The sequence below is a fragment of the Episyrphus balteatus genome, chromosome 4 (genome assembly GCF_945859705.1).
Source record: "Episyrphus balteatus chromosome 4, idEpiBalt1.1, whole genome shotgun sequence".
In the NCBI taxonomy this organism is placed as follows: Eukaryota; Metazoa; Arthropoda; class Insecta; order Diptera; family Syrphidae; genus Episyrphus; species Episyrphus balteatus.
Window position 1 is genome coordinate 1,537,531 of NC_079137.1, and position 26,618 is coordinate 1,564,148.

At 30.7% G+C, this 26,618-nt stretch overlaps 1 protein-coding gene and 1 non-coding gene across 3 annotated transcripts in view; one reads left to right on the forward strand and one right to left on the reverse strand.

Moving 5' to 3' along the window:
- LOC129917785 (unconventional myosin-XVIIIa) overlaps positions 1-26,618 on the reverse strand; it is a 154,438-nt gene that overhangs the window by 111,713 nt on the left and 16,107 nt on the right. The window contains exons 2-4 of one of the 2 annotated variants that reach the window (XM_055997928.1): positions 13,208-13,579; positions 5,827-6,630; positions 5,612-5,752 (exon numbers count right to left, since the gene is read on the reverse strand). In XM_055997928.1, coding sequence (XP_055853903.1) covers positions 5,612-5,752; positions 5,827-6,630; positions 13,208-13,579 — 1,317 coding nt within the window. The remainder of the gene's footprint in view (positions 1-5,611; positions 5,753-5,826; positions 6,631-13,207; positions 13,580-26,618) is intronic. The other variant, XM_055997931.1, reaches the window with a different exon arrangement.
- On the forward strand, positions 11,063-11,184 carry LOC129920332 (U5 spliceosomal RNA). Its single transcript, XR_008773250.1, has one exon. It is a non-coding gene; the product is annotated as a U5 spliceosomal RNA (small nuclear RNA).

Genomic DNA, 26,618 nt, shown 5'->3' on the forward strand with positions numbered 1-26,618 from the left:
CTTATTTTTTGTGTTTGCTTCATCTTGTTAACAAGCAAAAATTTACAAAAAAAAAAAAAAAACTAACCATGAAGGAGTAACTTGTCACCAGAAAAAAACTTGGGCTGGGAGTAATTATAACCCATAACAACTGCTGCACTGCAGACTGATCTCATACTTATAGTTTTCCATTGATTTGAGGTTTGACTTATATAAGTATATTCAAGCTCTAAACACAAAATAAAGCCTCGAGGCTATTATGTTGTCCTATCTTGCGGCCTGATTTTGTGCGAACATGCAAAGGGTGGATTGATTGCACTTCAAACCGAGATATCATAGTCAGTCATAGGCAGGTTAATAACACAACTATTAAACAACTAACTCTGACGGACACATTGCACATGCACACCCATCAATTTATATATGAACGTGACCATTTCATCGCCATCAGCCTCCATTGTCGGTCGGTTTTTGACTTGAAAGGAATTCTCATTTAAGATCTTATCGATAATATCTTTTCATTCGGCGGTGGCGATTTATGATTAATAAAGAGACGTATTTGAAATTTGGTCTAGATTAATTATTATTGGACGCCATTTTACAAAAAAAAAAATATACATTTAATTTAGAAAAATCATTGTCCATAATTTAATTTTATATGTATATCTCAACTAATTTAAAACTTTAAAGTGGAAGCTTTAGGTGATAATAGGAGAAAAGTTAATCAATTAATTTACAAGTTTTAGTGCCCGGTTGTAATTCGTTACACATCTTGGTTAAATTGATCCAAGAAATCGAATACCATTTTTGGTACCATTTTCCGTACCATTTTTGTTATTTACTTTGTTTGCGTTTTTAACATCTCAAAGCTTACAAACGGTTCAAATCAATTAGTCACAACTGACCTTTAAAAAAAAATTAAATTAAGAGGTACATCAGCACTGAAAGTCATTAGCCAACGTTTTTGAACTAAACTTAAACTTGACCGAAACATAACACAGTGGTTCATCTTTGTTATTGTGCTGACAAAAAGAATAATTTTTCTATAAAATTTTCTTTTTTGTTGGTGTTATTTGTCATTACGGCGACGAAATATGTAAAACACAAATAAAAAGACTGTTAAGTCAACATTTTTGCAGCGGCTTCGATAAAAGTAAAGCCCCAGAAAGTTTTTCGGGTTAACCTTTCACAGAGTTCCATTTTTTTTTTTTTTTTTGAGACTACGTCCTGATAGATTCTTAGATTGAATTGCAACTACATAATTTTTAAATGAAAATATACATTTCCTTCTTTATTTTAATAAAAATTGTTTTTTTTTTTTTCGGAACAGTTCCACTTTAGATATATTCAGTAGCCAAGCAGACTCCTATGTTAGGATCTTTTTTATAATACCAGCACTTAAGTTGACTTCCCTTTTGAGTTTAAAAGATTTTTATGTGGCCCACTTTCCTATTTCCTGGAAACTTCTGGATCACTTAATTTCGCTACTCTAATTAGGTAAAATTTCTGCCTTTTTAACGAAAATTCAGTTTTTCAAAATTCTGCCTTTTTTCTATTGTTTTTCAAAATTTCGCTATTTAAAATTCTGCTTTTCAAAATTTCAAAGTAAGTAAATAATCAAATAAGCAGTACATTTTACAGAACTCTGCAAAAAAAAATTGTTTGAGTTTTGACCCCAAACCGTTTAGTCGTCAAGAAAATTCCTGAATGAGCAGTATTCTTAAGACCACAGAAGGTGAATAACAATATGAATTCATGAGGTCTTTGAGTTAGCTCTTCATTCAATAGTTGATTCACCTTCTTGGCATTGGTACCAAACTATTGACCCCATCTACAAATCTTGGTAAATCCATTTTATCTTTCAATCAGCCATAAAAGTAAAACAAAACAAAAAGAACAAAAAAAAACTACAAACTCTTCAAAAATAATGTGAAGGTGTCTTTTGCGGTTTCCATTTTATCGATGATTGAAACTAATTGTCAAATTGAATTGTCAAATGAATGTAACCACAAAACAACAATTTTTTTGCATTCAATCGGTGGCAAATATAGATGCATTTCCGCTTCATGAAATTGAACAAAAAAAAAATAGAAAAATAAAAATTACTTAGTCAGCCATTTGAGTTTTTGGCATCCGTCAACGTTTGTTTTTTTTTTCTTCTATGATATTTCTAGTCCGCCTACTGTACACTGTATTAGCGCGCTGCTGTAGGTAGATAGATAGGTACTACTACTTCTTGTCATACATATTATCTATGTAACGATTACTTAAGCTGGAAATGCATGCATTTCAAGATTTCTTTCAAAGTGGTCGAACTGGAACTTTGAATCTGAATGACGATGGCGACGACGACCAACAACACGGTAAAATTGTAAAAATATACCTAGAAGAAAAAATACCCACGTGCCAGAAATTGTTGGCAATTGGTTTTCTTGTTGATTTTTTTAAGATCGATGGATGTGACAATTCAAATAAAAAACACACATACCCACAAGAATTGAAACAAAAATTGCAGAAAATGGTAAAATAGTATTTATGGGTGTTGTTAATATTTGTGAGCTAACTAATTTTTATCATTTTAAAATTAGAGGTTTTATTTATATAATTTGTCTTTACAGTGGGACAATGTGTATTTTTTCTTCTAATTTGTTGATGATATGTCTTAAAATTAAAAACTTAAAAAAATGTGGATCGAATCACGTTTTCATTCCAGAAGAAAAAAAAAACCACATCCTTTTTTTTCAAATATCATGTTTTTCATATTTTGAGTCAAATAGAACGTACAAAATGTGTTCATAACCTCAAACAGAAATGTGATAGAATGAAGTATGCACTGTCAAATTTTGTATTGAGAACTTTCAATTTTAGTGGCGCCTTAAATAAGCTTCAAAAATATATTTGTTTTCAAGAATAATAATTATGACTTTTGATTTTTGTCGAAAGAATTTAGATTGATTCCCACTGTATAAAATAAAACCTTACAAACTGAGACTCCTTCATACTAGACATTCATCCTATTCCACGTTAGAACTTTGTTTGAATATTTTTTGTTTGGTACGACATGTTTAGATTTTTGTGACAAAAAGTAGCAAATCACGATTTTTAGTTCCACAATAATTTATGATTGTATTAATTTTGTTTTGTTTTCTTGTTATTGTTATTGACGCTATGGATCTTTGGTTTAGAAAAGAAAAACAAAACAATTTTTTCTTCTTTTATTTTTTTTTTTTTGTTTTGTTTTAAATTTAATCTTATGCATTTGATTTGTTTTCTATGATTTATGATGAATGACACGAAACAAACTTTGCAACATTGTATTCGAGTTTTGTTGTGAGTGTTGTTGCTTTATTGAATTAAGTTCGATTAGAAATTCAATTGATTGATAGTTGACATCGCCACAAAAATTGATTTATGTAGTTAGAAAATATATAGATTAGTTTTTTTGAAGCTATTCATACGGAAGAAATGCTGGTAGAAATAAATTGAAGATTTATCATAAGAGAGTTGAAATCATTCGACCGTTAAAAATGATTCAAAATAATTCACATTTTGATTTGGCAATTAAGCTTCGGATACTGATATAAAGCAATTGGTTGTCAAGCAGCAACGCGCCTGCCGTCCTCGATTTGGTTCATTAATGAATATACTTTATAACGAGCTTCTATCAAAATAAATTTTGAATTAATGAGAAAAAGGTGCAATAGAGTTTCCTTTTTTTCACCGAAAAAAGACGGGTTTACATGAAGACAAAACGAAGATCATGCAATCAATAAACAAACAACAGCGATTTCGAGGAACTTAACTTATCTTTGGATAAATATTAATTCTACAAATGACAACTTATTGGAGATTTCTCTAGGGAACACTGTTGCTTTTGTACAACAGATGGATTCAAAACTCCTCAAACGGAAGACTAAGTGCTTGCTTTACGAAATCCAAATTATGCCAGTCGAAAATCACCAAACGTCAAACCCAAAAAATCGCTTCGAAAACCAAGCGATATCCTGTGCCAGTAAATGAGCAACATTTTATAGATCAGGCGCACGTTTGTTTTGACATAATCTTTGTTGCCCAAGGAGAATGCATAATTCTTACTTACATCGAATGATGGCCTTGTGTCGATTCTTTCACCCCTTTCAAATGTACCCCCTGCCATTACACCCTTATGGACAAACAAGAATGTTCCAAATATAAGAGTCTAAAAATATCATTTTCAAGGTTCGAGCTAACATGGAAAATCGCCTTACAGCCATTTTAATAGTTAACACCACATAGAAGGAAAGATAAATCGGTGCTAATTATTTGCAGCATATTTGAGTGTCATTTACTGATGTTCGAAACTCACTCTTACCCGCTTCAAATGAAAGAACTTTAGGTCTAGTTCAAACGAGGCAGCGCGCTTAGGATTGAATAGTATAAAGAAAAACCTTTCACGTCTCAAGCAAAAGCTTTTTAGAAAAAACAGTTTTCTGCTTAAAATTATAGGAATGTTTGTCAGATTTCCCATTAAAAATACAACTTTATAATTCTCAGCCAGTAATTTGTTTAAAAAATAAAAGTGACAAATACATAGAAATCATTCATTAAACTGCATGAACATTATGCAATAATTATATTTTCCTTAGAAAGTCAATTAAATAAAAAAAAAATTAATTAAGAAAAACAACTTTATATACAACTTTGCAGCAGTCTGCAACTAATTAGAATGCTAATAATTTCAACATTTGTGTCATTTGATTATTTCTATTTACGTTTTACATGTATTTAATTTGAATAAATTGTCTCTTTCGTTATCTAAAAAACCAATCACAATTTGCATAAAACAACGACAATATAATTAATCATTTATAATAATTTAAAAGAAAAATTCTGTAAAAAAAAATAATAAAAATAAAACAAAACAAAACCTTCATAGTTACAAGTTAAATCCGCCTACACTTAAAGAAACCTACTCGCGCAATACCTTCCAGACAGCAAATAACCTTGTTTGAACATTAACTGTTTATTCTGAAAACACATACATAATTTCCGCACTTTTTTTATTTAATTGATTTTTGTATTTAAACAAACCTACAATGCAGTGATTGACTTGCGTAATGAAACTATTTTATTGAGTGGTAGTGTTTAATCTTATTAGATTGGTTTTAAAAACTCTCGAATGATTTTGTTTGAAAATAATTTTGTCTCCCAAAAAACTCAAAAAGATGTGAGAAAAAGAGGACAAATTCTTGATAAAATTGTAAGAACCGACCATAGAATGAGGGTTTCAACAAAAATCCTTTTAATATTTCCTGAACACATGAGGATCCCAAAAGTGAAAACGTTTTTGCCCTAAGAATGCATGAGTTAAAATCATTTCTTTATTTTAAATCCAAATTCAAAAACCCAACCGCTTCTCGGGTGAACGTTGAAGTCTTTGAGAAGCTCTGGCAATAAAATTCAAATAATCGTTGCATACTTATAGGCTAACACAATTTGGTTGTTGTAAAGGCTTTTTAAAAAATTAAATAAAATACAACATTTCCTGTCTCTCAGTTTATCGTACGAGATCCGACCAAACTAATGGCACTCTTGGCCTCTTAAATCTATTTATAGAAATAAAATATAGTTCCAAAGCTTATTATGCACTCACCTGTTGTTTAAAACGTTTGGAAGCACTTCTCTTCAATGTATTGCAATCGACTTTAACAACTTTACGATCAACTTCATCGGGTTCGGTTGGACTAATCATACATCGACGACTTAACTCAACCAATTCTGAAACTGGTTGCACCTGTAATATGAATAAAACAACAACAAAAAAGAAGTTACAACCATAAATGATTCCAAAGAGACTGTTAAACTTACCTCAACAGTTACTTGATCCCCACTATTCCTAATCATCTCGATAATTGTTTCTCGTGTCAATTCACTTACAGTAGTGCCATTTACTTTGAGCAACCTGTCGCCTGGCAGCAAACCTGTAGCACCACCACCAGCACCCGGTTCAGCAAATATTACCGGCTTGAATACAGGTGCCGTCAGGCATTCACTCCGATCCAGACACATTGCCTTGCGCAAACTAAACCCGAAATCATTTCGTGGCGATTTCTGTCTTTTGATGACAAACTCCCGCGGTGGCGGTAGTTTGACTAGTGTAATCGGTGGCAATGGTAAATCGATGTCTTCGAATGTATGCACGCGGGACCATCGTTCGGTGCCTTGCGATTCACCAATTGGACTCAGCGAGAACGGAGGTGTGGCAAATGAAGAATTTGTTGTATCAGTGAGACTCTCGGCACTTGGTGATGGCGATGTCATCACATGCAGATTACTCAATGGGGATTGTGTGCCCAAACGTGGTGACGACATGCTATAGCCGCCACCTCCGGCAGTGTTGTGATGGGAATAATAGTTTGATGGACCTAGAGCTGTACTCGGGCCGATATCGCTGCGTAGTGATTCGGCTGAAGTGTAGGCAGGATTGCCAGAGCGATGTTGATGATCCATTGAATCGAATGCAATGGATTCATTTTGTATAGTATTTCGCATGAGGAGTTGTCGTGAGTCTGGCGAGGGATTTTGTGGGAATTCTTCTTGAATGCTGCCACGGGATCCTTTGAGAATGCCACGTTTTGGTGGTTTTGGCGGAACTGGAGGTAGAAAACGATTCTGAAAATTAAATAAAAAAAATGGTTTAGTTTTCTTCGTTGAATGTTATATAAATATTGTATTTGGATCATTTACGATTGAATGAACATGCAGTTTGCGTGAAAGATTTAAAAAGTTCATATACGCGCATTTATTATTCTCATTGATTTATTATGTTTTTTCTTTCTACTTGGTTAATGTTTATTTTTGTACTCATTTGTGGCACACTTTTCCTATATGAGTATGTACAGTTGTTCGTACTGACTGGTATTACCTTGGATTGAAATATTTTTCCATCCATTTTTAGGCCTTGAATGGTGCGAAATCGTACAACGAACAATCCCAATCGATCGCAATGTGGATTGTTTATTGATTTTTTAAGATTATTATTTTCTTCTTATGAGTGAGAAATAAATAAATGTTGGATGAGCAAAATGATTGATAGAAAAATATTGAGGTAGGTTGGAAAGTCTGACTGGAATGTGGTTTTCGTACTTAAAAATGTATGATTATTTATAAAAAAAAAAAACATAAAATAAAGATGCAACTCTGCGATAAAATTTGTTGATAAGGTAGAATAATATAAATCAAGAAAATTGGAAGTGAGGTAGCTTAGAACCAGGAGACAGACATATGACAGCAAAACGAAAAAATTATCAGTCAGAACATCAGTCTCTTCGTTCATTTGTTAGAGAACCACTTGGCAGCTGGATCAGTCTTCCCTCAGAATAAAACATGCTTTTTCGATAATATTTTGAGAAAGGATTGAGTGATTTCTATAAATCAGCGCTAAAATTGAAAAAAAAGTGAAGAGTTTTTGAGTAAAAGATGGAAATTTAGGTAACACTATGAAAGAGTTCAAAGTCAGCATTAATTTAAAAATCCCAGACTCAACTTTATTGACGTTGAACGCGCATTTTTATCAAAAATTGAAATAATTTGCTTAGAAAAATGCCTTTTTTTTCAAAACGAGGCTCAGGAGCGATTAAAGTGTACAAATTTTAGGACTTTAAATAAAGAAATAAAGTAAATGCAATATTGCAATTATAAATTGCAACCTGTTTGTAGTTGTAGTTTCAATGGATTATTATATGTATATGTGGTATTTATCGTCACGGATGGGACTCTTGGACAATAAACTTATTGGTTCCCTTGCTTAACATTATGTAGACTTTTATAAAACCAAAAGCAGAATTTGTTAGTTAATTAAACTGTGAAAAGAAAAATTATTAAATTATTTTGTAAAAATACGGGTTGGACACACAAATAAAAGTTGTTTTGAACCAGAGCATGTTCTTATGCTACATTATTTTAAATTCTTTTCTACACAAAGCATTCGTATACCTATTCTATTAAAAAAAAAAACAGCAATTAACATACAAATGATTATTTTTATTTGTATACAACAAATGAGTTATTAATATCACGGGTCGTAAACCTTTTTGTCACGGGTGGGACACATGAAAATTTCTCTGCAAGAAAAGTTTTTTTTTTAACGTCAATTCAAAACAAATACTAAAAACGTATTATTTATATAATTAACATTTATGAAATATTAAGTGTTATAATGCTCAATATATCCAAAATAGACATTTTTACGGAATGTTGTTTATGATATCCAATATCGAAATTCTTCTTTCAGTCAATTATTCGGGTTTATCACGAATTGCGTTCGTATCGAAAATTTGCTACGATTGCCGAAAAAACACTTGCAAAACCCACTCGTAATGGGAAATTTCATACAAATCGTCACCGCGATCGGATTTTGTGATTGTATTATCGAGAATCGTAAAAATTTTCCGATACGAAAGGAATTCGTGATAAGGCCGATTTCCTATTGTCGAAATATATTAGAAGTGGAAACTTACAAGGACTTGGCAATTCCCAATAGCCTTGTTCCATTGGGAGGTGTCAGTGTACTACAAGTATAGTTTACTAGCGATTTTCAATGGAACGTACTTTCAACGAAAGTACAGCAATTTCCATCTCGGACAAAAGAGCATGAGTAGTTCTAGTAGTAAATGTACTAGATTACTACCACCTCCAAAGGAAGGGGGTTAATATTGACATTCAGCTTTAGTGGAGATTGGTACCTTAGCACTTTGATTTCCCAAGATACCTAGTTGTTTTTTTTTTTTTTTAAGAAAGGATTTTGTTTTTACAATTCTCTTTCTCAATAACCCATAGAAATAAAGCAAATTCGTTGAATCATTATTTGTCTGACTACCAGACTTTGTGCTGAATGAACAACATAAATATATAATGCATGTTTGTAATAAAACGTACTACAAGTCTTTGTAACTCTGGCATGGTACAGTTATTTTCGTTTTTTGTTTTGATTCTCGTTTCGTTTGGGATTCAGTTTCGAGAGACTCGAGTTGAGGGTCTATAGGTAGATAGGTATATCGGACGGACATAGTCTAGATGGCATTAAGATTATGTCATTATGTTAAAGGTGAGTTAGTCACGTTTATTTTTGTTGTTGTTGTCTTCCTTTTCTGTATACATAGACATAACCTATCTATAAACTGATGATGCTGAGTGCTGGTGGTAGTGGTTGTTAGGTTAGTGGTGATTTTTTTGTTTTTGTTTAAGTTGTCGTTTTTTTTTATTAAATAAAAAATGAGGTGGTGAATTCAACGGGTTAAACTGGATGTGGAATGAATATTCCTTAATTTATATATGACTAATACCTACATACTTTTATTTATGCGTATTTATGCCTATGTAATTTAAATATTAAAAGAAACATTTTTGGAGGCACTTCGGAGCGATTTTATTTGTTTAGCCTAAAAATCATGATTTATTATTTTTGTTTATCGAGATTTTCTTCGCAAAAAACTGGGGAAAATAAAAGCATAGCACGAAAAAAATCTAGCAATAGCAGCTAATTTTTTTGAAAATTTTAATTTTAATCTAAAGCAAGCTTTAACTACCTATTTATTTTCTGAAAAATCATTCATTTTGAGAGTAACAAATTAGATGCTTTTTAGCAATTTCTCTGCTTATCTTGTTTGTGATATTATTCTGACTTTCATGTAGTTAATAACATTTTTGTAAGCAACAAAAAGTTTTTTTTCGCAAAAAAAATGTAAAAAAAATGTTACACATACGCCACAGTTAACGCCTTGAAAATTGATACAAAAAAAATTGGTTTTGTTGAATATTTGCTCTTGGATTTGTGAATTTTCTACAAATTTCGAAATTAAAAAAAAAATAGTTAGATTCATTTTTAGAAATTTGAAAAGCTGAACACAATGAATATATCTATTTTCAATTAACTAATTTCAACGAAATTTTTTTTACAAAAATATTTTAATAATTTTTATGAAAAAATTTAAAAAAAAAATTATTTCTGGATTTAATTTTAATTTTTTTTTTTTTTTTTGAAAAATAAACTTTAAAAAATAATTTTTTTTTTTCTATTTTCCTTAAAATGGCATACCAATTTATCTGCTTTTGTATTTATTTATTTTTAAATTTAACATTTACTACTACCTACCTAATTTTATTTATTTATTTTAAAAACAAATTTTACGCAATTTTTAATTTTTTTTTAAATTTCTTGGAAAACTGAATTAAAAATAGTCTTTTATTATTTTTTCATAAAAAGCTTTAATATTCTTAGCATTCTCGTTAAACGAGGGAAACGACCTTTATGAGTAGTTATGACATTACCCAGTCGTAACTTTGATTTACATATTTTTATCTGCTCTTAAGTTGTAGAAAAATTAAATTAAAGAATGACTCAACTGATTTTGTTAAAAATAGGTATTTACAGCCTACCTTCCAATTCATCAATAAGTAGGTACCTATGAATGAGTTCCAAATGGAGAGGTACCTACCTAATTGAATACCTAATTAAATACCTATCAATAATTTTTATTGGAAAACGTGCGGTAGAAAGAATGTATGAGGTATAGGTATTAGGTATAAGGTAGGTTCTTATTGAAAAAAAAAATTAAATTCCTACATAAAAAAAAAAAAAAAAAACAATTAACCCATTTTTTACTGCCAGTAAACATTTTAATCACTGCAAATCAAAGAAAAAAAAAAACAATCATCAGTTTCATTTCATACAAAACAAGTGCCAAATTGATAATGAGTGCCTTTGCCTTGCCTACAAACATTTAAATATTGATAACGTGTTATCTATATGACAACAACTCTCAGAAAGAAATTTATTTTCTAAAAAAAACAACAAAACCATATCTATTTTACACAGCACACAAATAATTTCCATCTCACTATTCACCCTACACACATCTTCAAAGAATTTGTATAACAAAAACAACACAAAAAAGAATACAAATACAAAATTGTTGTTTTTGTTTTGTCTGCAAATTTAATATCGATTTTTTTCTTTCTACATTTTCGTGTTTCTTTTCATACAATTCACATTTAGTTTCTGTAGTATAAACTCATAAGTAATACCCACAGTTGGGTAGAAAAGTTACTCTGGCTTCTCTTCAATGTCGAATAAATCTTTCGCCTTTTACTAAAGATTTCCGTGGAGAGGGGCACTCTAATGAGTCTAAAATAAATTTTTTGTTGTGCCCTGCCGCAAGCGGGGCCATAAATAAACCAAAACAATTTACAAACAAAAAAAAGAACAAACACAAAAGCTGATAGAAAAGGTTTTTTCATTGCAAATAAAATAGGTTTCAGTCATTTAAAGTTATTATTTGTACTATCACTAACACCATGTCTATGTACAGAGATGAGTATTTACTTCATATGTAGCAGATCTACCTCATTAATTTATTTTAATGTATCTGCTACGTAGCAACCTATTTCTACTTCGTTTGACAAATTTTTTCAAGGGAACAAAATTTCATTTAAGATGTGTCGTCTTGTTTCATTTTTTGATAATCGAAAAAGTCATTTAAAAAAATGCATTGTTAGTGCACTTTATTTGTGAATTAGCTCACTATAGGCTCTGCAAGAATTTCACATCTTATACATCTAAATCAAAGACCCATCCAAGATATCAAATATTTTATGTAACCGCCCAGATCCACATAATGGCTGTGGGTCCGGTCATGCATTTTGCATAAAATAAAGCGGACAGCGGCATTTAAAAAACAATCTTAGGTTATTTTATGGCAGATGGCACATCTTTGCTCATGGAACTAAGACCAAGTTAATCTGACTTCCCTGAATGAAAATAGTTTTGCAATAAAAAACACTTTATAATTTGAAATTAAAAATCATTATAGCAATTAAGGGAATGGCTTTTTGAGAAAAAAGTTCATATTTGTTATGTACGAGTGATACGCTTTCAAGCCATGTAGGCCTCATTTAAATCGGTGCTGGGCTTTTTTTTAAATATATTTATTTTTGGGCATTCTCCTTTGTTTTATATGTATATTTTTTTTCATTATCTGCTACATATTTTCCAAATCTACTTCGTTTTTTTGGGCAATATGTTTCACTTTTCGGGCTTAGCATTCTCATCCCTGCTATGTACTTTATCACTCGTTCCGTTCTCTATCACTGTGATGTGGTAGCAGGCAATAAATAGAACACCTTAATAAAATCGTTTTTGATGTTCCGATCCGATAAAGGTATAATTAAATGGAGGAATAGAATAATATGAAATCACAGTTTTAAGACCAAAATGTTAATATGACGTTTCGTCGATACAGGCATTTCTAACGCCAATGAACAAATTGTATAGAGTATAGATGATTAATAAATATATTAGTGGTTACAAATTAAAATAACTAGGTATAGGTGGTACCAAATGGTTTTTTTAAGCAAACTCCAGTTTATGACTTCTAACTTGGATTAAAAAAAGCAACATTGTCTGGAACAAGCCTAGTACCTAAGTTTTAGAGCTATTCAAATTTTAAATCTTCTCAAAAACTGCTCAGACAATTGTGTGTGTGTGGGTAATATTTGAGGTAATTGCAATAAAACCAGGGGCGTAGCTGAGATTTTGTCTAGGGTGGGCCAGTTGACATTATCCCAGCACTTTTTTTTTTTTGACTAGGTACCAATTAATTATTATTCCCAAAAGCACTCTCATAAATATCTATGTATGTTGGTACTAGCTTTTCCAACTGTCCTGTCCTGTTGTCCTCTTAAGCTTTAAAATGTCCTCCTTTTTCAAAATCAATATACCTATTACATTCATTACAATTTTAAAAATTATGAAAATATCAAAAGATTTCTAGGATTTCTAGGTTTAAACAGATGAAAATTCGTTGGCATCAATATGCAAAAAGCAGCGAAATAATTCTAAAAAACAAAGCCCAAAGAAGCAACTAAAATATTTTAAGCATTAATGAATTAATGAAAACAAGCAATAGAAACAAGTCATAGCAAAGAAAGGCGGAACTTGAAACGGTAATATATTTAATATCCACTGACTTCAGTTAGTTTCAAATCTCATTCCCTCTTGATCCGATCAGAGAAATATAATCGAATAATAATTATAAATTATAACAAATTCTTATATTCTCTGCTGTGGATGATGATGATGAGAATGATGTGCAAAAAATAAATTCAAAGCCTCATCGATTTTCGATCCAATATTCTACATAATCATAGCAACAACAACAACAACAAAATACTTGTAGGTATATAAACTCACCTTAATGCTATTCATAGTGGAATGTATTGCTGATGATGTTTCCGAACCATCAGGCGACTGACTTTGACTTATAAACGATGATGTTGTGGATCTACTTGGACCGCCACCATTATTTGTCGACGACGATAGTGGCGGCCGATCGATAATTGTTATTGGAGAAGCAACAATTTCCTCATTACCACGATCCAATTCGATATTACCACCATCACTACCACCACCACTGCCACCAGCAGTTAGAACTCCTAACGAAGACACAGATCGATCGACTTCCAGGTGTGCAAAGAAGTCTGCAGTAATATCGGCGGCTGTGAGGCCAGATCGTTTCTCTACTCTATCTTTGTGGCGACCACGAATCTTGAGTGTTTTTCTGACCTAGAAACGAGGAAAGAAAATAAAAAAAGAAAAGAATTTTTTTTTGTAGAAAAAAAAATAAAATGTTTTGTGTTGTTAGTGTTTTCTGATCGTTTTTTTGAATTTTTTTATTGTTTTTAGATCACAGAGTAAATTCTGTGCTAAACAAGGCGAAAAAATGCCTCATTTCCTACGTTTTTAGAATTATTGTTCTTTAGTGTTTTTTTGTGTTGTTGTTCTGTATTTTTTGTTTCTTTCTTTCTGTTTTCTCTATAATTTACGATTACGATGTTAGAGAGTTGGAGCATTTGTAAATTGACAGTCCATTAATCAAGGAGTAGCCGCCATTGATATACCTTTAAAGAGTAAAGGAATTAGTGTAACAACTTGTAATGAAGACTGTGTTTGATCTGAGTAACTAATTATATTGCATCTGCTAGGTTAAGTATCTATTTTTCTTGGAAGAGAAATTAACAACTACAGTCAGTTGTATGTGGATACATTTATCCATCAGAGTGGAAATAAGGTGGAATTCTATTTTTTTTTTTTGCGTGGGGGGTATTTTTTGTTTTGTATTTTGTATTCTTAAATAGCGTGAATGAAAATGCAAATTTCTGGAATCAATAAAAATAAATTACTTCATTATACCACAGTACAAGTTGAAGTATAAAAATAAAACTTCGGATGCGATCTGAGGAATCAACTATAGAATAGGGTACAGTTAGACAAAAAAAAAAAAAACTTTCTCAAAGTGTTGCCAAAACCATATTTATCGATTTTTGGCAATATTTGAGGCAATGTCAATACCGATGGTTCAAATTAGAAAGGATGTATTTTTCAACTATCGACTTATAGTGTTGATAATCACGTACTTGCAGCAACATCGGCCCTTAGCACCCAGTTTGAAACATCAAGACGAAACAGCCAGAGAAAACATCCTCTTCAAAGGAAAATCTCAAAAATTGCTGATTCAATACAATTTTAATCTGAAAAATTTGTTTTCCTCTCACTTGCTTTCATCAATATATTTTTTTGGCAGACATCATCGAGTTTGTTCTTATCAATATAAAGATCTATTTATTTTCTATCAATGGCCAAAAACTAAAAGATACATTTTTTTAAGCAGCACTACATTTGTACAAAATTTCAATTAATTTCATATTCACAATCCTAAGATAACGCTGAAAAGATGTTCTTTTTCTAAGCACGTTTGTTGGAAGTCCCGTGTTGGAAATCTCAGTTAGAAATTTCGACATGGTTGGCTTTAAAAAAATTATTCCTTTTTTTAGATGTAGTACAGATATGATTGAGGTGAATAAAACTATAGCTTTTTAATGATATAAAATTTATTGAACGTTGTCATAAAGCAAATGGAATTTAAGGTGATGGAAAAAAAAAATTGTTTTTATTGATTTTTTTTGATGAAAATTGATTGCATTCCAAAAAATTTAACTCTTTTTATAGATTTCGTACAGACATGATTATGGTAAAGATTTTAAGGTGAAATAATAAGCTTTCATATGATATAAAACTTATTATAAATTGTAATACAAAAAATGGATTCAAATGTGATGGAAGAAAAAAAAGTTACATTTTTCGATTTTTTTTTTTTTCAAGAAAAATGATTTTTTAAGGTTTCAATTCTACCACGTGTGAATTGCGCACTTGATTTTTTTTAGTGCTTTTTTACCCAATTACTAAATTGATGCAAACAAAATTTTTGGATTATGATAACTTTGGATAAGCACTTCAAATAAAGTTCCGGTTCTTTTTTTTATTTCTTTAGAGAGCGTTGGTGATTTAATAGAAAATCTTTTATTTTTTTTTTTTTTAATTTACATATTTTTCTATACATAACAATTGAGTTTAAAATGGCCTTTTTTTATTTCTAAACAACTTTAATTTTTTTTGTCTTACTATACATCCCCTCTTAAATTTTTGTTACAAAATTAGTTTTGTTTTTGTTTTTATTTGCTATTCTTTTTAAGAATGTTGTACTCATTCATTTGTAACTTATCCACCCTCTTGACTTGACTAAAAAAACAAAACAAAAATAATATTGAAGAAGATATTAAATTTCATTTCGCTTTCATTGATTTCTTTTTTTTTTGTTTGTTTGTGTTTTGCACACCCACTTGAAATTTCAATTTGTTTATAGCAACCCTACTTAAGTTTTATGTCATCCAATCCAAACTTACTTTACTGGGATTTATTTGTTTTAGGGAGACAGTCTTTGGATTAGTTGTAAACTTGATTGCAATTTCCACTTGAAGTAAAAAAAAAGTTTTAGATAATTACACTTGAGACTATCAATCTAAAGGGTGTCAACGGAATTAGAGTACAATTAAATTTCAAATCGAATTTCCATAGATATCTAATTCTTTTTTAATCACTAACAAATCGATTGTTTGTTTATTTTGAATAAGAAACTTGTTTAAAAATAACTTGGTATCAATTACAAATAGAAATATAATATTTAATGCTTGGGGGTAAGAGGTATAATTTCTTTCTTTTTTGCATGCTTTTAATTTTTGTTTGGGTTTTAATCATTAGGTATACATTTAAAACGCTAGTTTAAAAAAAAACTGGTGAGACTGAGTGATAGTTAAAAGAAAAGTGACTCAGATCCACACAAATTTGATAAGCCAAAGTCACGAATTTCGCAGACAAATATTACCACATTTCTAATAAAGCGAGAATCTATTACCTAATTCAACATAAGGATCATACATATTTTTTTGAAACAATTCAAATGACATTTCAATATTTTACATTACTCGACAATGAGTCCTTAACATTATGTACTATGGCCCTATTACCCGCACCTACATCAATCTTTTATTATACTTATCCCTAAATAGCCCAGAAAATGCCCGACTAGTTAAACTTTTGCTCAAAATACGTTAACATAATTGTAAATCTATTCAAAATCCCAATAGGACGTCCCAGTTCCGTTAGATTTATTACCTGCAAACAAAATTTATACAGGTACTAACTACTTCATTTAAACCTTTCGGCATTTAACCACGACCACCCACTTACTGTGTTATTCTCGATTTCAACAGAGAGAGAAACTTCGATTTCTATTTGAATTTTCTAGAAATCATGTTCTGTGTAGAACTTAAGAAGAATATTCCATTTGCTTTCTTATGTAAACAATACAGTCTGTGTAAAATAACATGACTTAACACAAAAGTCATAAACCCGCACCTGTCTTAATATACAATAAAGTATCTTTCAACCATGACACCACCATAACAAGAAATAAATTAAGTTGAAAAAAAAAACTCTTCTTTAAAGAAAATGAAATAGAAAAGAAAAGCACTTTAAAATTCAGCAGTCGGCCAATTTAATTACTGGGCCAAGAGGGCAACCGTGATGCGCTAGTGCGAGCGAGCTACCTAAACCAAAACTACCGTATCCAACCATTCATCCAGAGGCTTTTCTATCTACCTTTATGTATTTATACCTGCTTGTTTTTTTTACGGTAGTAAGTTGTGATGAACATAAAACTTAAAAGCCATAAAAAAAAGATAGAAGAAAAAAACAAAGCCAGAATGTAAATAAAGCTATGGAGAGCTCATGAGCATTTTTTTGAGTTGTAGATGACATGTGCTTAGCTTCATCGGCCTACGTAAATTATATATTCACATTATGAATAGAATGTCTAATGTGTATTATAGAAGTGCAGAGACAAACGCTTGAAATGAAACCTAAACCAAACACATCATCTCTTGAATATAATGTTTATGTATATCACTTAACTTTACACTATACCTCTCTCGAGATCGTAGTGGAAATTCTTGTACACTTAGAGAAAAACAAAAATGTATTACAAAAAAACTATTACCGAAATTGACAAAAATCTATTACGAAAATGAACACAAATCTATTACTAAAATTGAAGAAATCAATTACAACAATTGACAAAAATGTATTACAAAAATGTATTACAAAAATTGACACAAATCTATTACAAAAACTGACAAAAACCGATTACAAAAATTGACAGAAATCTATTGCACAGATTCAAACAAATCTATTACAAAATTTGAAAAAAAAAAACTTATTAAAAAATTGACAAAAATCTATTAAAAAATTTATTACAAGAAATTAAAAAAAAAAAAAAATATTTTACAAAAATTGACACAAATCCATTACAATTGTCAAAAATCTATTGCCAAAATGGTTTACATTTAGGATAGAAAGCAAGCATAAAATAAAATCATTAAATTGTTACGTCTAAAAGAGTTTTATTTTAAATCGTGTTCGTTAAATCTCTCTCTACCTTATCTACTGTTAGTTTCAGATCGGTTGCAAATAGATCTCAAGCATTTTATATTGCATTTTCATCTACATAGATCTAAGCAGTGTTTAGAGTTTGAAGATCCAAGTCAATAAAGAAATTAAATTAAAATTTAAAAAAATTAGTTAAAAATTGGTTGCATATTAGTTTTATATTGGTTTAAAACATTTTTTAATTTGTTTTTAAACTCGTTTAAACTATCTTCTTATCCAGTTCTGAACTTAATTTAAAGTTTTTAGTTTAACCAGAAAAATCGGTTGCAAATTTGTTATAAATTAGTCATAAATCGGTTGCAAACCAGTTATAAGCTGACAACCAAACGAATATTTAACATTTGTTCAGATTTGATTTAAGTTTTTAATATTTAAAATTTAACTTACAAAAAAATTGTCTGCAAATTAGGTATTTTAAATTTGACTTAAAACTAGTTTCAAACCAGTTGCAAACTAGTTTGTACAGCATTTCTATTCAGTTTTCAAGGGTTTCTTTTAAAAAAAATTAACATCAAACAGACAACTTATACAATAAGATTAAAAAAAAATGTTTGGTGTTATGGCAAAGCTTTTTTACAGCGGTAAAAAATACCAATATATTTTCTCTCAGTGTAATTTAAGTTACTCCAAAGCTATGTCAATTGAGATATTGTGTCATTGACCGTAGTCGTCGTCTCACTTGGGACTTGGTGAACTGATAGATGAGAAACATAAGATGGGAGTAATATACTTACATTTGCAGTAATAAAGCAAAGAAAAGTTGTAGGTTTATTTTTTTTTCTTCTTCTGTGCTGTAATTTCATTTTATTTTAATTCCGGCTCTTTGATGGGCTTGTTGCGTTTCACAAGAAAGTAGTAAGTAATGTAGAGATACTACACTCTTCTGAAGTACACACAGATACGAGTACTTATATATGTCAAGACTAGGTTTTGTGGGCTTTTATACTGTGTATGTTTTTACCTATATACCATTCCAACAGTTATTCAGATATTTCATGAAGTACACTAATGTGGTTTTCCCATTCCAATGACATTAGTACTTGGAGAGAAAAAAAGTGTAAAAAAAAGAAAGAAAAATATTAAAACTAGGTCTGTTGTGTAAATTATCCCGAGAAATGTATTCCGTTACTGAAATCAAAAAAGTGCTATGCGGCTTCGGTTTTGTAATAATGTTTCTTGGTCTTCGGTTTGTCTTCATGGGTCTTTGAAGGATGATCAACATCCCATGAGACCAAGAAAAGAGAAGAGACACGACAGACGTCGTGTCTTACATACTTCTGTGCTGTCGTCTGATATAGAGTTATAGAGTAGAGAGTGTGACTGTGAGATATACTTGAGAAATTAAAGCACAAATCAGTGCTGTGATTGTAATTTGCATGGGAAAATGTTATAAAAATGCAGTCTAGTCCGAGTCCAGTCTGAACAGTTTGTGTGCAATGACAAGAAGTATCTGAATAATCAACACAAGTAGGTTCTCATTTTTTGCGTGTTTGTTTGTTTGTTTTGGTGGAGAGGAAATCGTTAGCGTTGCACTTGGGAAAATGTTGTTTTTCTTGTATCATATACAAATAACTGTGCAATGAATCTAAATAAATAAACAAATTCAAATTGTCAATGTGACATGAACCCACGCAATATGAAATTTGTTTTGATAAATGTTTGTATACAAAACATTATTGAGAGCTTAGCACCATGGCAATTTGAATATTTTTAAACCAAGCAAAATGATGCTTTCACTTATTTTTCATTCATTCATTCATTCATTCATTCATTCATTCATTCATTCATTCATTCATTCATTCATTCATTCATTCATTCATTCATTCATTCATTCATTCATTCATCCATTCATTCATTTATTCATTCATTCATTCATTCATTCATTCATTCATTCATTCATTCATTCATTCATTCATTCATTCATTCATTCATTCATTCATTCATTCATTCATTCATTCATTCATTCATTCATTCATTCATTCATTCATTCATTCATTCATTCATTCATTCATTCATTCATTCATTCATTCATTCATTCATTCATTCATTCATTCATTCATTCATTCATTCATTCATTCATTCATTCATTCATTCATTCATTCATTCATTCATTCATTCATTCATTCATTCATTCATTCATTCATTCATTCATTCATTCATTCATTCATTCATTCATTCAGTCATTTAGTTATTTAGAAAATCGATGTTCTGAGACCAAAATTTTTTAAAACGTGCCTATTCTTAAAATACTCCACCCGTGAGAATAATTTATTTGTAATCATTGACAAGCTGAAGATTGTAATAAACTGGGATTCCAAAGAAATATAACCAACCACTAGACTTAAAATGTGCAGGTTGAAGGAAGGTATTCAATAGGAGGTGCAAAGTGATGCATTTTGGTTCCGGAATCTTTTGTAATCTTCGTATCATGCATGCCTTCAACTTCAGTTTTGTAATGAAGAAAAAAAATAATTAAAAAAAAGAAGAGCTAGTACCTATTCCTGTGGTTCTCTACTCATCACATTCGTCTGGATACTTCACTCTAAGAATTCAAAAATAAAGGCACTTAATCCGCAAAGTATAGAATAAAGTTTTTTTTTTTGTTGTTGTTTTGTTTTCTTGGTGTGCATCTTTCAATGCATTCATTCTTATTCAGAAAAAAAAAAAAATATGCAATGATGATGCACTGGAGATGCACTTCCTGCACTTTTACTTTATATACGGCGAACAACGAGCATATATGCAAATTTTAATTGTAAAATAGAATGGAACGTGCATTTATAAAGTGATGAAGGTTTTATTGTTTGTAATTGTGTTTTTATTTTCAAAGGAATATGGTTTTAGGAATTTTTCTGTGGAATTCAACTCAGACTGATTTCAAACTAAATAACAACCATAAGCAAAAGAAAAACTAATCAGAAAAATTAATCCTCACCGATATAATAAAAAAATAAGGATTTGTAATTAAGCATAACATCTTATTTTAGCAAAAAAAAAAATGGACCTTGTCTCAAGTCCGTCATAAGTTAAAATATCGGCAACGACATTGAATTTTGGGTTTTTTACGGATGCAGTATTTTGTTTTAAGCTTTTTTAAATTTACATTTTTTGTGACTATTCAACAATGTCGATCCCTTCCCGCCAACTCATTACAAGCGCCAAAAAAAATATCATGAATAATTGACAACATTTAGGCTTAGGCTGTAAATTCTGTTGTCGCTTACGATAACAATGCTGGGAAAGGCTCAATATTTCTATTATGCTTTCCCAAAAACACAAACAAAAACCATTACAAAAATTATTTATTTAAATACTGTTTCCTGTATGACGAGTAAATTAAAAAAGCAATATCATACAGCGTTCTAAGAAAACGAAGTAATAAAAAGGTAGTCCTGATTTAACCCAATGCAAAACCACCAGCATTTTCTCGCAAATCGCCGCAGAATTGGAAACAATGCAAAATAGAAAAGACGGGTTAGTAATCTTAACTTTTAACATTTTCGCCTGTTTATATAAAAACACATTTTTTTTTTAAATTTGCGTATTTTCTTAAGAAATCGCTTTTGAATTTGTTTGAATTTCAGATATCTACAATCTTCATATCAAAACTGAGTTGCTTACGTAAAAGTCTAAGGTATTTATGTATTCTTAGTTTTTGCGGTTTTTATTTTACCTTTAACTCATGAAAATTCAATTAGAAATCTAGAAATAGAAAGTTGTATTTTTTTTTTTTTAAGTTTATTAATCAACAATGTCAATCTAACATTCTTTACACATTTACTGGAATTTATTAATGCATTCTAGTTATTGTATTGGTTATAACTTATAATTGTATCGATATATCATTAAATCGTGTTTACCTCTTGAACTTAACTACACGCATACACACTTTTCCGATATCATTTTAAAGACAACAATTTTAATTGAAATAGTCGCCAGATCAACACTTAGCACCGGTGCACAATAATTAGTTTCAATTGCTTCAATGATTATCACGCTATTATGTTATATTGGAATTTAATTATCATCTAATTTGAGTATAAGATACAAGTTGTTAATTTTTGTTGAGAACTTTGCGAGTATATTTTATACATAATACATAATTGGTACCTAGTTAAAAATAGATTACTTGAACTTATAAAAAATATTAACAATTTTAAGTGTTTGACTTAAGTTTTGACATTATATAGAACATTTTTATCAAAATCGCTTAGTTATAAAAATAAACTTTTTCATACTGGCTAACTTGGTTCTAAGAAAAAAATTGACAGAAAAAGTAAAACAAAGAACTACTTAATCTTGAGATAGACACCTACATTGTGTGAGGCTTCGAATCTCAGTCACTAAAAATTTTACAAAAACATTATTAAATATTTGCTAATATGCTATAATATTGTCAAGAAATTTTTTTTTTAATTGACTTCTTCAACTTTGCTGAAATAAAAGGATTATTCTTTCATAGCCTGTTGGTTCGGGGTTTTATTCTATTACAGCTTTTTTTTAAAGTTACTTAATGAGCTTTTTCAACTTATCTGAGGTTTTTGAAAAAAAAAATACGAAGAATTTTACGAAAAATTCCTTCGACATGTTTGATTTCTTGCGTTCAATTCAAAGGCACTATAATGCAACTGGCGTCTTTCCCAATACTCGAACATTAATTTTAAAATGCTCTGAGCGAAAAATACATTTGAATTCGTTTAAAATCTAATTAATTATCAAACAGAGTAATATCATATCAATAACATTTTTCCTTCAACAAAGTTAATTTTCAGCTTCTCCAATTCATCTGAAATATCTGTTTTTGAATGAATTAGATTAAGAATAAGGACAAATGGATGATTTTTTGAATGATTCTTTGCATGAAAGGAATTCTACCTCAAAAAAAGCTAACAAATTTTGGTTAAATATCATACCGAAATTTGTTAGAAAATTAAACTTTTTTTTTGTTGCCGAAACAAAAATATACATTTCTGAAGGTTTTCGGTAAGCTGAATTCGAATCCGAAGTCAAAAAAAATTAATCAGCTCCCGTTTTTGAAATATTACCGTTAGAAAATGCAGCATTTCGGACCTTATTCTTTTATACATGGAAAATTGTTTGAGCATATTTAGAAACGGTTTTTATAAGAACTATTTACCACCTTTTTAAATCTGTTTAAATCTTTCCGATACCTTTTTTACTGCCCGAGATATCCTCAGTTGTTTGGTATTTTTATAAATTTTATAACGTCATTATCTTCTTTATGATATATGAAGCCAAACCCACTGACTTCAGTTTAAGATATCTCGGGCAATACAAAAGATATTGAAAAGATTTAAACAGGTATCGAAAGATGGAAAACAGTTCTTATAGAAACCGTTACTATATATGCTCAAACAATTTTCCTAATACAAAAGAATAATATCCGTAGAACTCAAAAAAACGTTTTTTTGCATTTTCTAACGGTAATATTTCAAAAACGGGAGCTGATAAGTTGTTTTTGACTTCGGATTCGAGTTCAGCACACCGAAAACCTTCAAAAAAGTATATTTTTTTTTCGGCAACAAAACCCTTGTAAACCAGTGTTATCAAACCATTTTTTGCTAGCGTTAGAAAAATACAGCTGTTTCGAAAGGTTTTTATGCTCGAACTTTAGCTTTACAAGTTATCTTGAGACAAAAAATAATGAAATAAGTTCCACAAACGAAGATTAAATGTTTGTGTCAAAAGTCTGAGGGTAACCAAAGAAGGCTGATAGTTGTTCAATTCATCTTAAATTAACTGAAAGTTGAATGTTCTTTCCAAGCTATTTTCTGTTCGAGTTCAAGTTTTGTTGCACTGATAACCGAAAAATGTCAGAAAATGTTGCATAACTCTCACGAAAACACGGCTACTACAACTAACCTTTAATGTGTATTAGTAGGAATTCGAAAACTCTTTGCAAAAACAAAATACTTAAACTTGAACTGTTAAATCGTAGGTTAATGACATTATGCCTATCTCTAAAAACTAAATTTATATTTTTATGTAACTTTTATTATCTCTAAAACTCACGCTCAGCATGTGGGGGTACATATTCTGTTCTCCCATTAAAACAAAAACGTCCTCTAGAAGATAACTAAAAAGGAAAAAAAAATCCTTTTTGCACAGAATAAAAAAAAAACACGAACGCATCCACTTTAAATTCACATCTAAATGCATAACCTCCATCGCTGCACTATTTTTTAGTCTTTGACGTAAAAAAAATAATAATAAAAAACGCATAAAACACTAACTCGGGAACTCCCTTGTCGTTAAAGAAAAAAAAAAAAAAAAAAACAATCATACACACAAAATTTCATTGTCAGTGCCCTTGATGCATCCTCCATTCATCGCCAATGAACTTGAGAATTCTCCCCAAAGAATAACATTCCTTTGTTTCAAAAAAAAAAAAAAGAAACCAAAAACAAAATACAGATCCAACAATGCGCTTTTCATGCCTCTCAGAGTTCTTGTGCTCTCGCAGTCAGTTATTTCAGCAAACATCGATTCCCAAAGTGGTATCCCGTAGAAAAAAAAATAATATTCCCAGATAACAAAAAAAAAAAACCAAAACAACAACAGCAAAACAACACATCACATCACACACAACGAGAACAGTTATTGAAGGAAGGAAAATATAGACGAACATGCGCCATCTCGTGGTCGATGAACCCCCTTGTTTCCATTCCATTGGCATATCCGAAATCGTTGATACCAGAATACGAGCAGCTCACATCAGGGCCATAAAGTGGGACAAAATTGATTGAAAATTGGGCAAAATTTTGATTCCATATCAAACCAAAACCTCGATACGCCCATTGTCACGCCCCATTTTCAAACTGAAAGTCTCATTAAACCTCCAGAAAAGGATATTCTTTTTAGATTTCGAAAAAGTTGTCATCCTGACATTGGGAAGAATCCAACTTGCTATTTTTTTAGTGAAAAACTGGCTTTCATAAAAAATTTTCAGGACAAAAATGGCTAAGGATAATAATTCCTACAACTTTTATCTAAGATTTTTTATCAAAAAAGAAAAATTCAATTTCTAATTTTTGTCCAACTTTTTGTTACTATTGTTCCACCGTAAAAAAACGTCGTCATCATCATCTTCATACAGGGATCCACTTTGGAATTGTGGTACATTAAAATATCCACTCCAACGCCACCCATTGATGTTGTTTTCCTGTGTTGCCATTTTGTTCCCTGTGATGCCTCTGCCTCTCATGCCGCTGCTTCGCCCGAACCGGAGGAGTACCTACCTATGTTAGTTATTCCTTCTTTCTTTTCCTCCACCTTTTTCCATATCACGTCATTAATTGGACGTGTGTTGTTTTTTATGTATACAACAGCTCAGTCTTGAGAAGAGGCAAGGTATTTGCATAAGGATATGCGTTTTTTTTTTCTTATTTTTTGCATTTTTTTCGCATTCGCATTTTGCGAGAAACTACAATTTTCCATTATCGTCCGATAGAGTTCGCGGGGCTATGTGGCTTCTCGTTTCTTTACGAGTCTACCATACCTATCATCATCCAGGGGGAAACAAAATTAAAAACAAACTTTGTAGCATCGCAGAAGCAGCATCAGCATCAGAACAGATCAATTGATTCCGCTTATTTTTGTTTGTCTTCATTTTTTTTTGTTCATTTTATTTGCTACTCGTACTTGCGTACATTCCACTCTCTGATGGGATCTGCGTCTTTTTTTTTTTCTTATTTTCGTTTGTATCTTTGGTAAAGAAACGACCTATAGCTTCATTTTTATTGTGCTGTACTGTGAGCTGATTTTAGCTAGTTGATTTGAGTTGATGGTCCGTTTTTAGAAATAGGCCTTCTTCCTGATACCACACATAGCCATGACATAGCTGAGATATGTTGTAGATTTTTTTTATGCTGACGGCGACGTTGCTCTTCCTTGTGTGTGACATTGTATTTTTTTAGGTTTGACAATCGAGTTTGAACTTTTTAACTTTTGAAAAGAACAGACTTAAGATAAAAAGGGATGGGATTTGGCGTAGAGGATTCCATGAAGACATATTTTTTTTCTAGATATGTACACTGGTCGGCAAAAACTAAAAAAAAGTCGATAGCAAGAACTTTGAAAAGTGATTTTAATTGACTTTACTGTGCTGAATTCAAAACTGTTTACAGTTTTGTTCTGTCACATCTAGTTTTTGAGCTATACTCATCACTATTTTCACTACAAAGTCTCAAAACTAATTTTCAATTCAGTTCTTTTTGATATTAAGGCCTGATTTTTCAATCGTCAGTAAGACTATCAGAAGAATAAATATTAAAAAACTTATATTGGTGGAAATAACCCCTTTATTTGGCTCTGACCATAGCCGTATTTAGGGGGGGGGGGGGGGTTTTGGGTGTTTAACCCCCCCCCCCGAAATTTTTTTTCAGAAAATCAAAAGATACCTATATTATAAACATATACAAGTCTAATATGTGCAGCACTAAATGTTTTTTTTTTGTATTTTAATGATTTGATTACCTATATGAAAATCTCCCTTAAAATCACTACCAATTTTGCATCGTTGCAGAAGCTGTCGATGAAGTTTGTATAAAGGAAAACAAAAATTGTTTGGTCCATTACAAAGAGTTTTTATCTCTTTGACCATTTCCTTAAGCAAAGAGTTTTTATCTCTTTGACCATTTCCTTAAGCACTATGTTAACACCTTAAAATGCTCTTTTAAGAACCCTTTAAATACCACAAGTACTTATGCAGGGTTTTTGGTGCCGAGACTAAACTATGCTT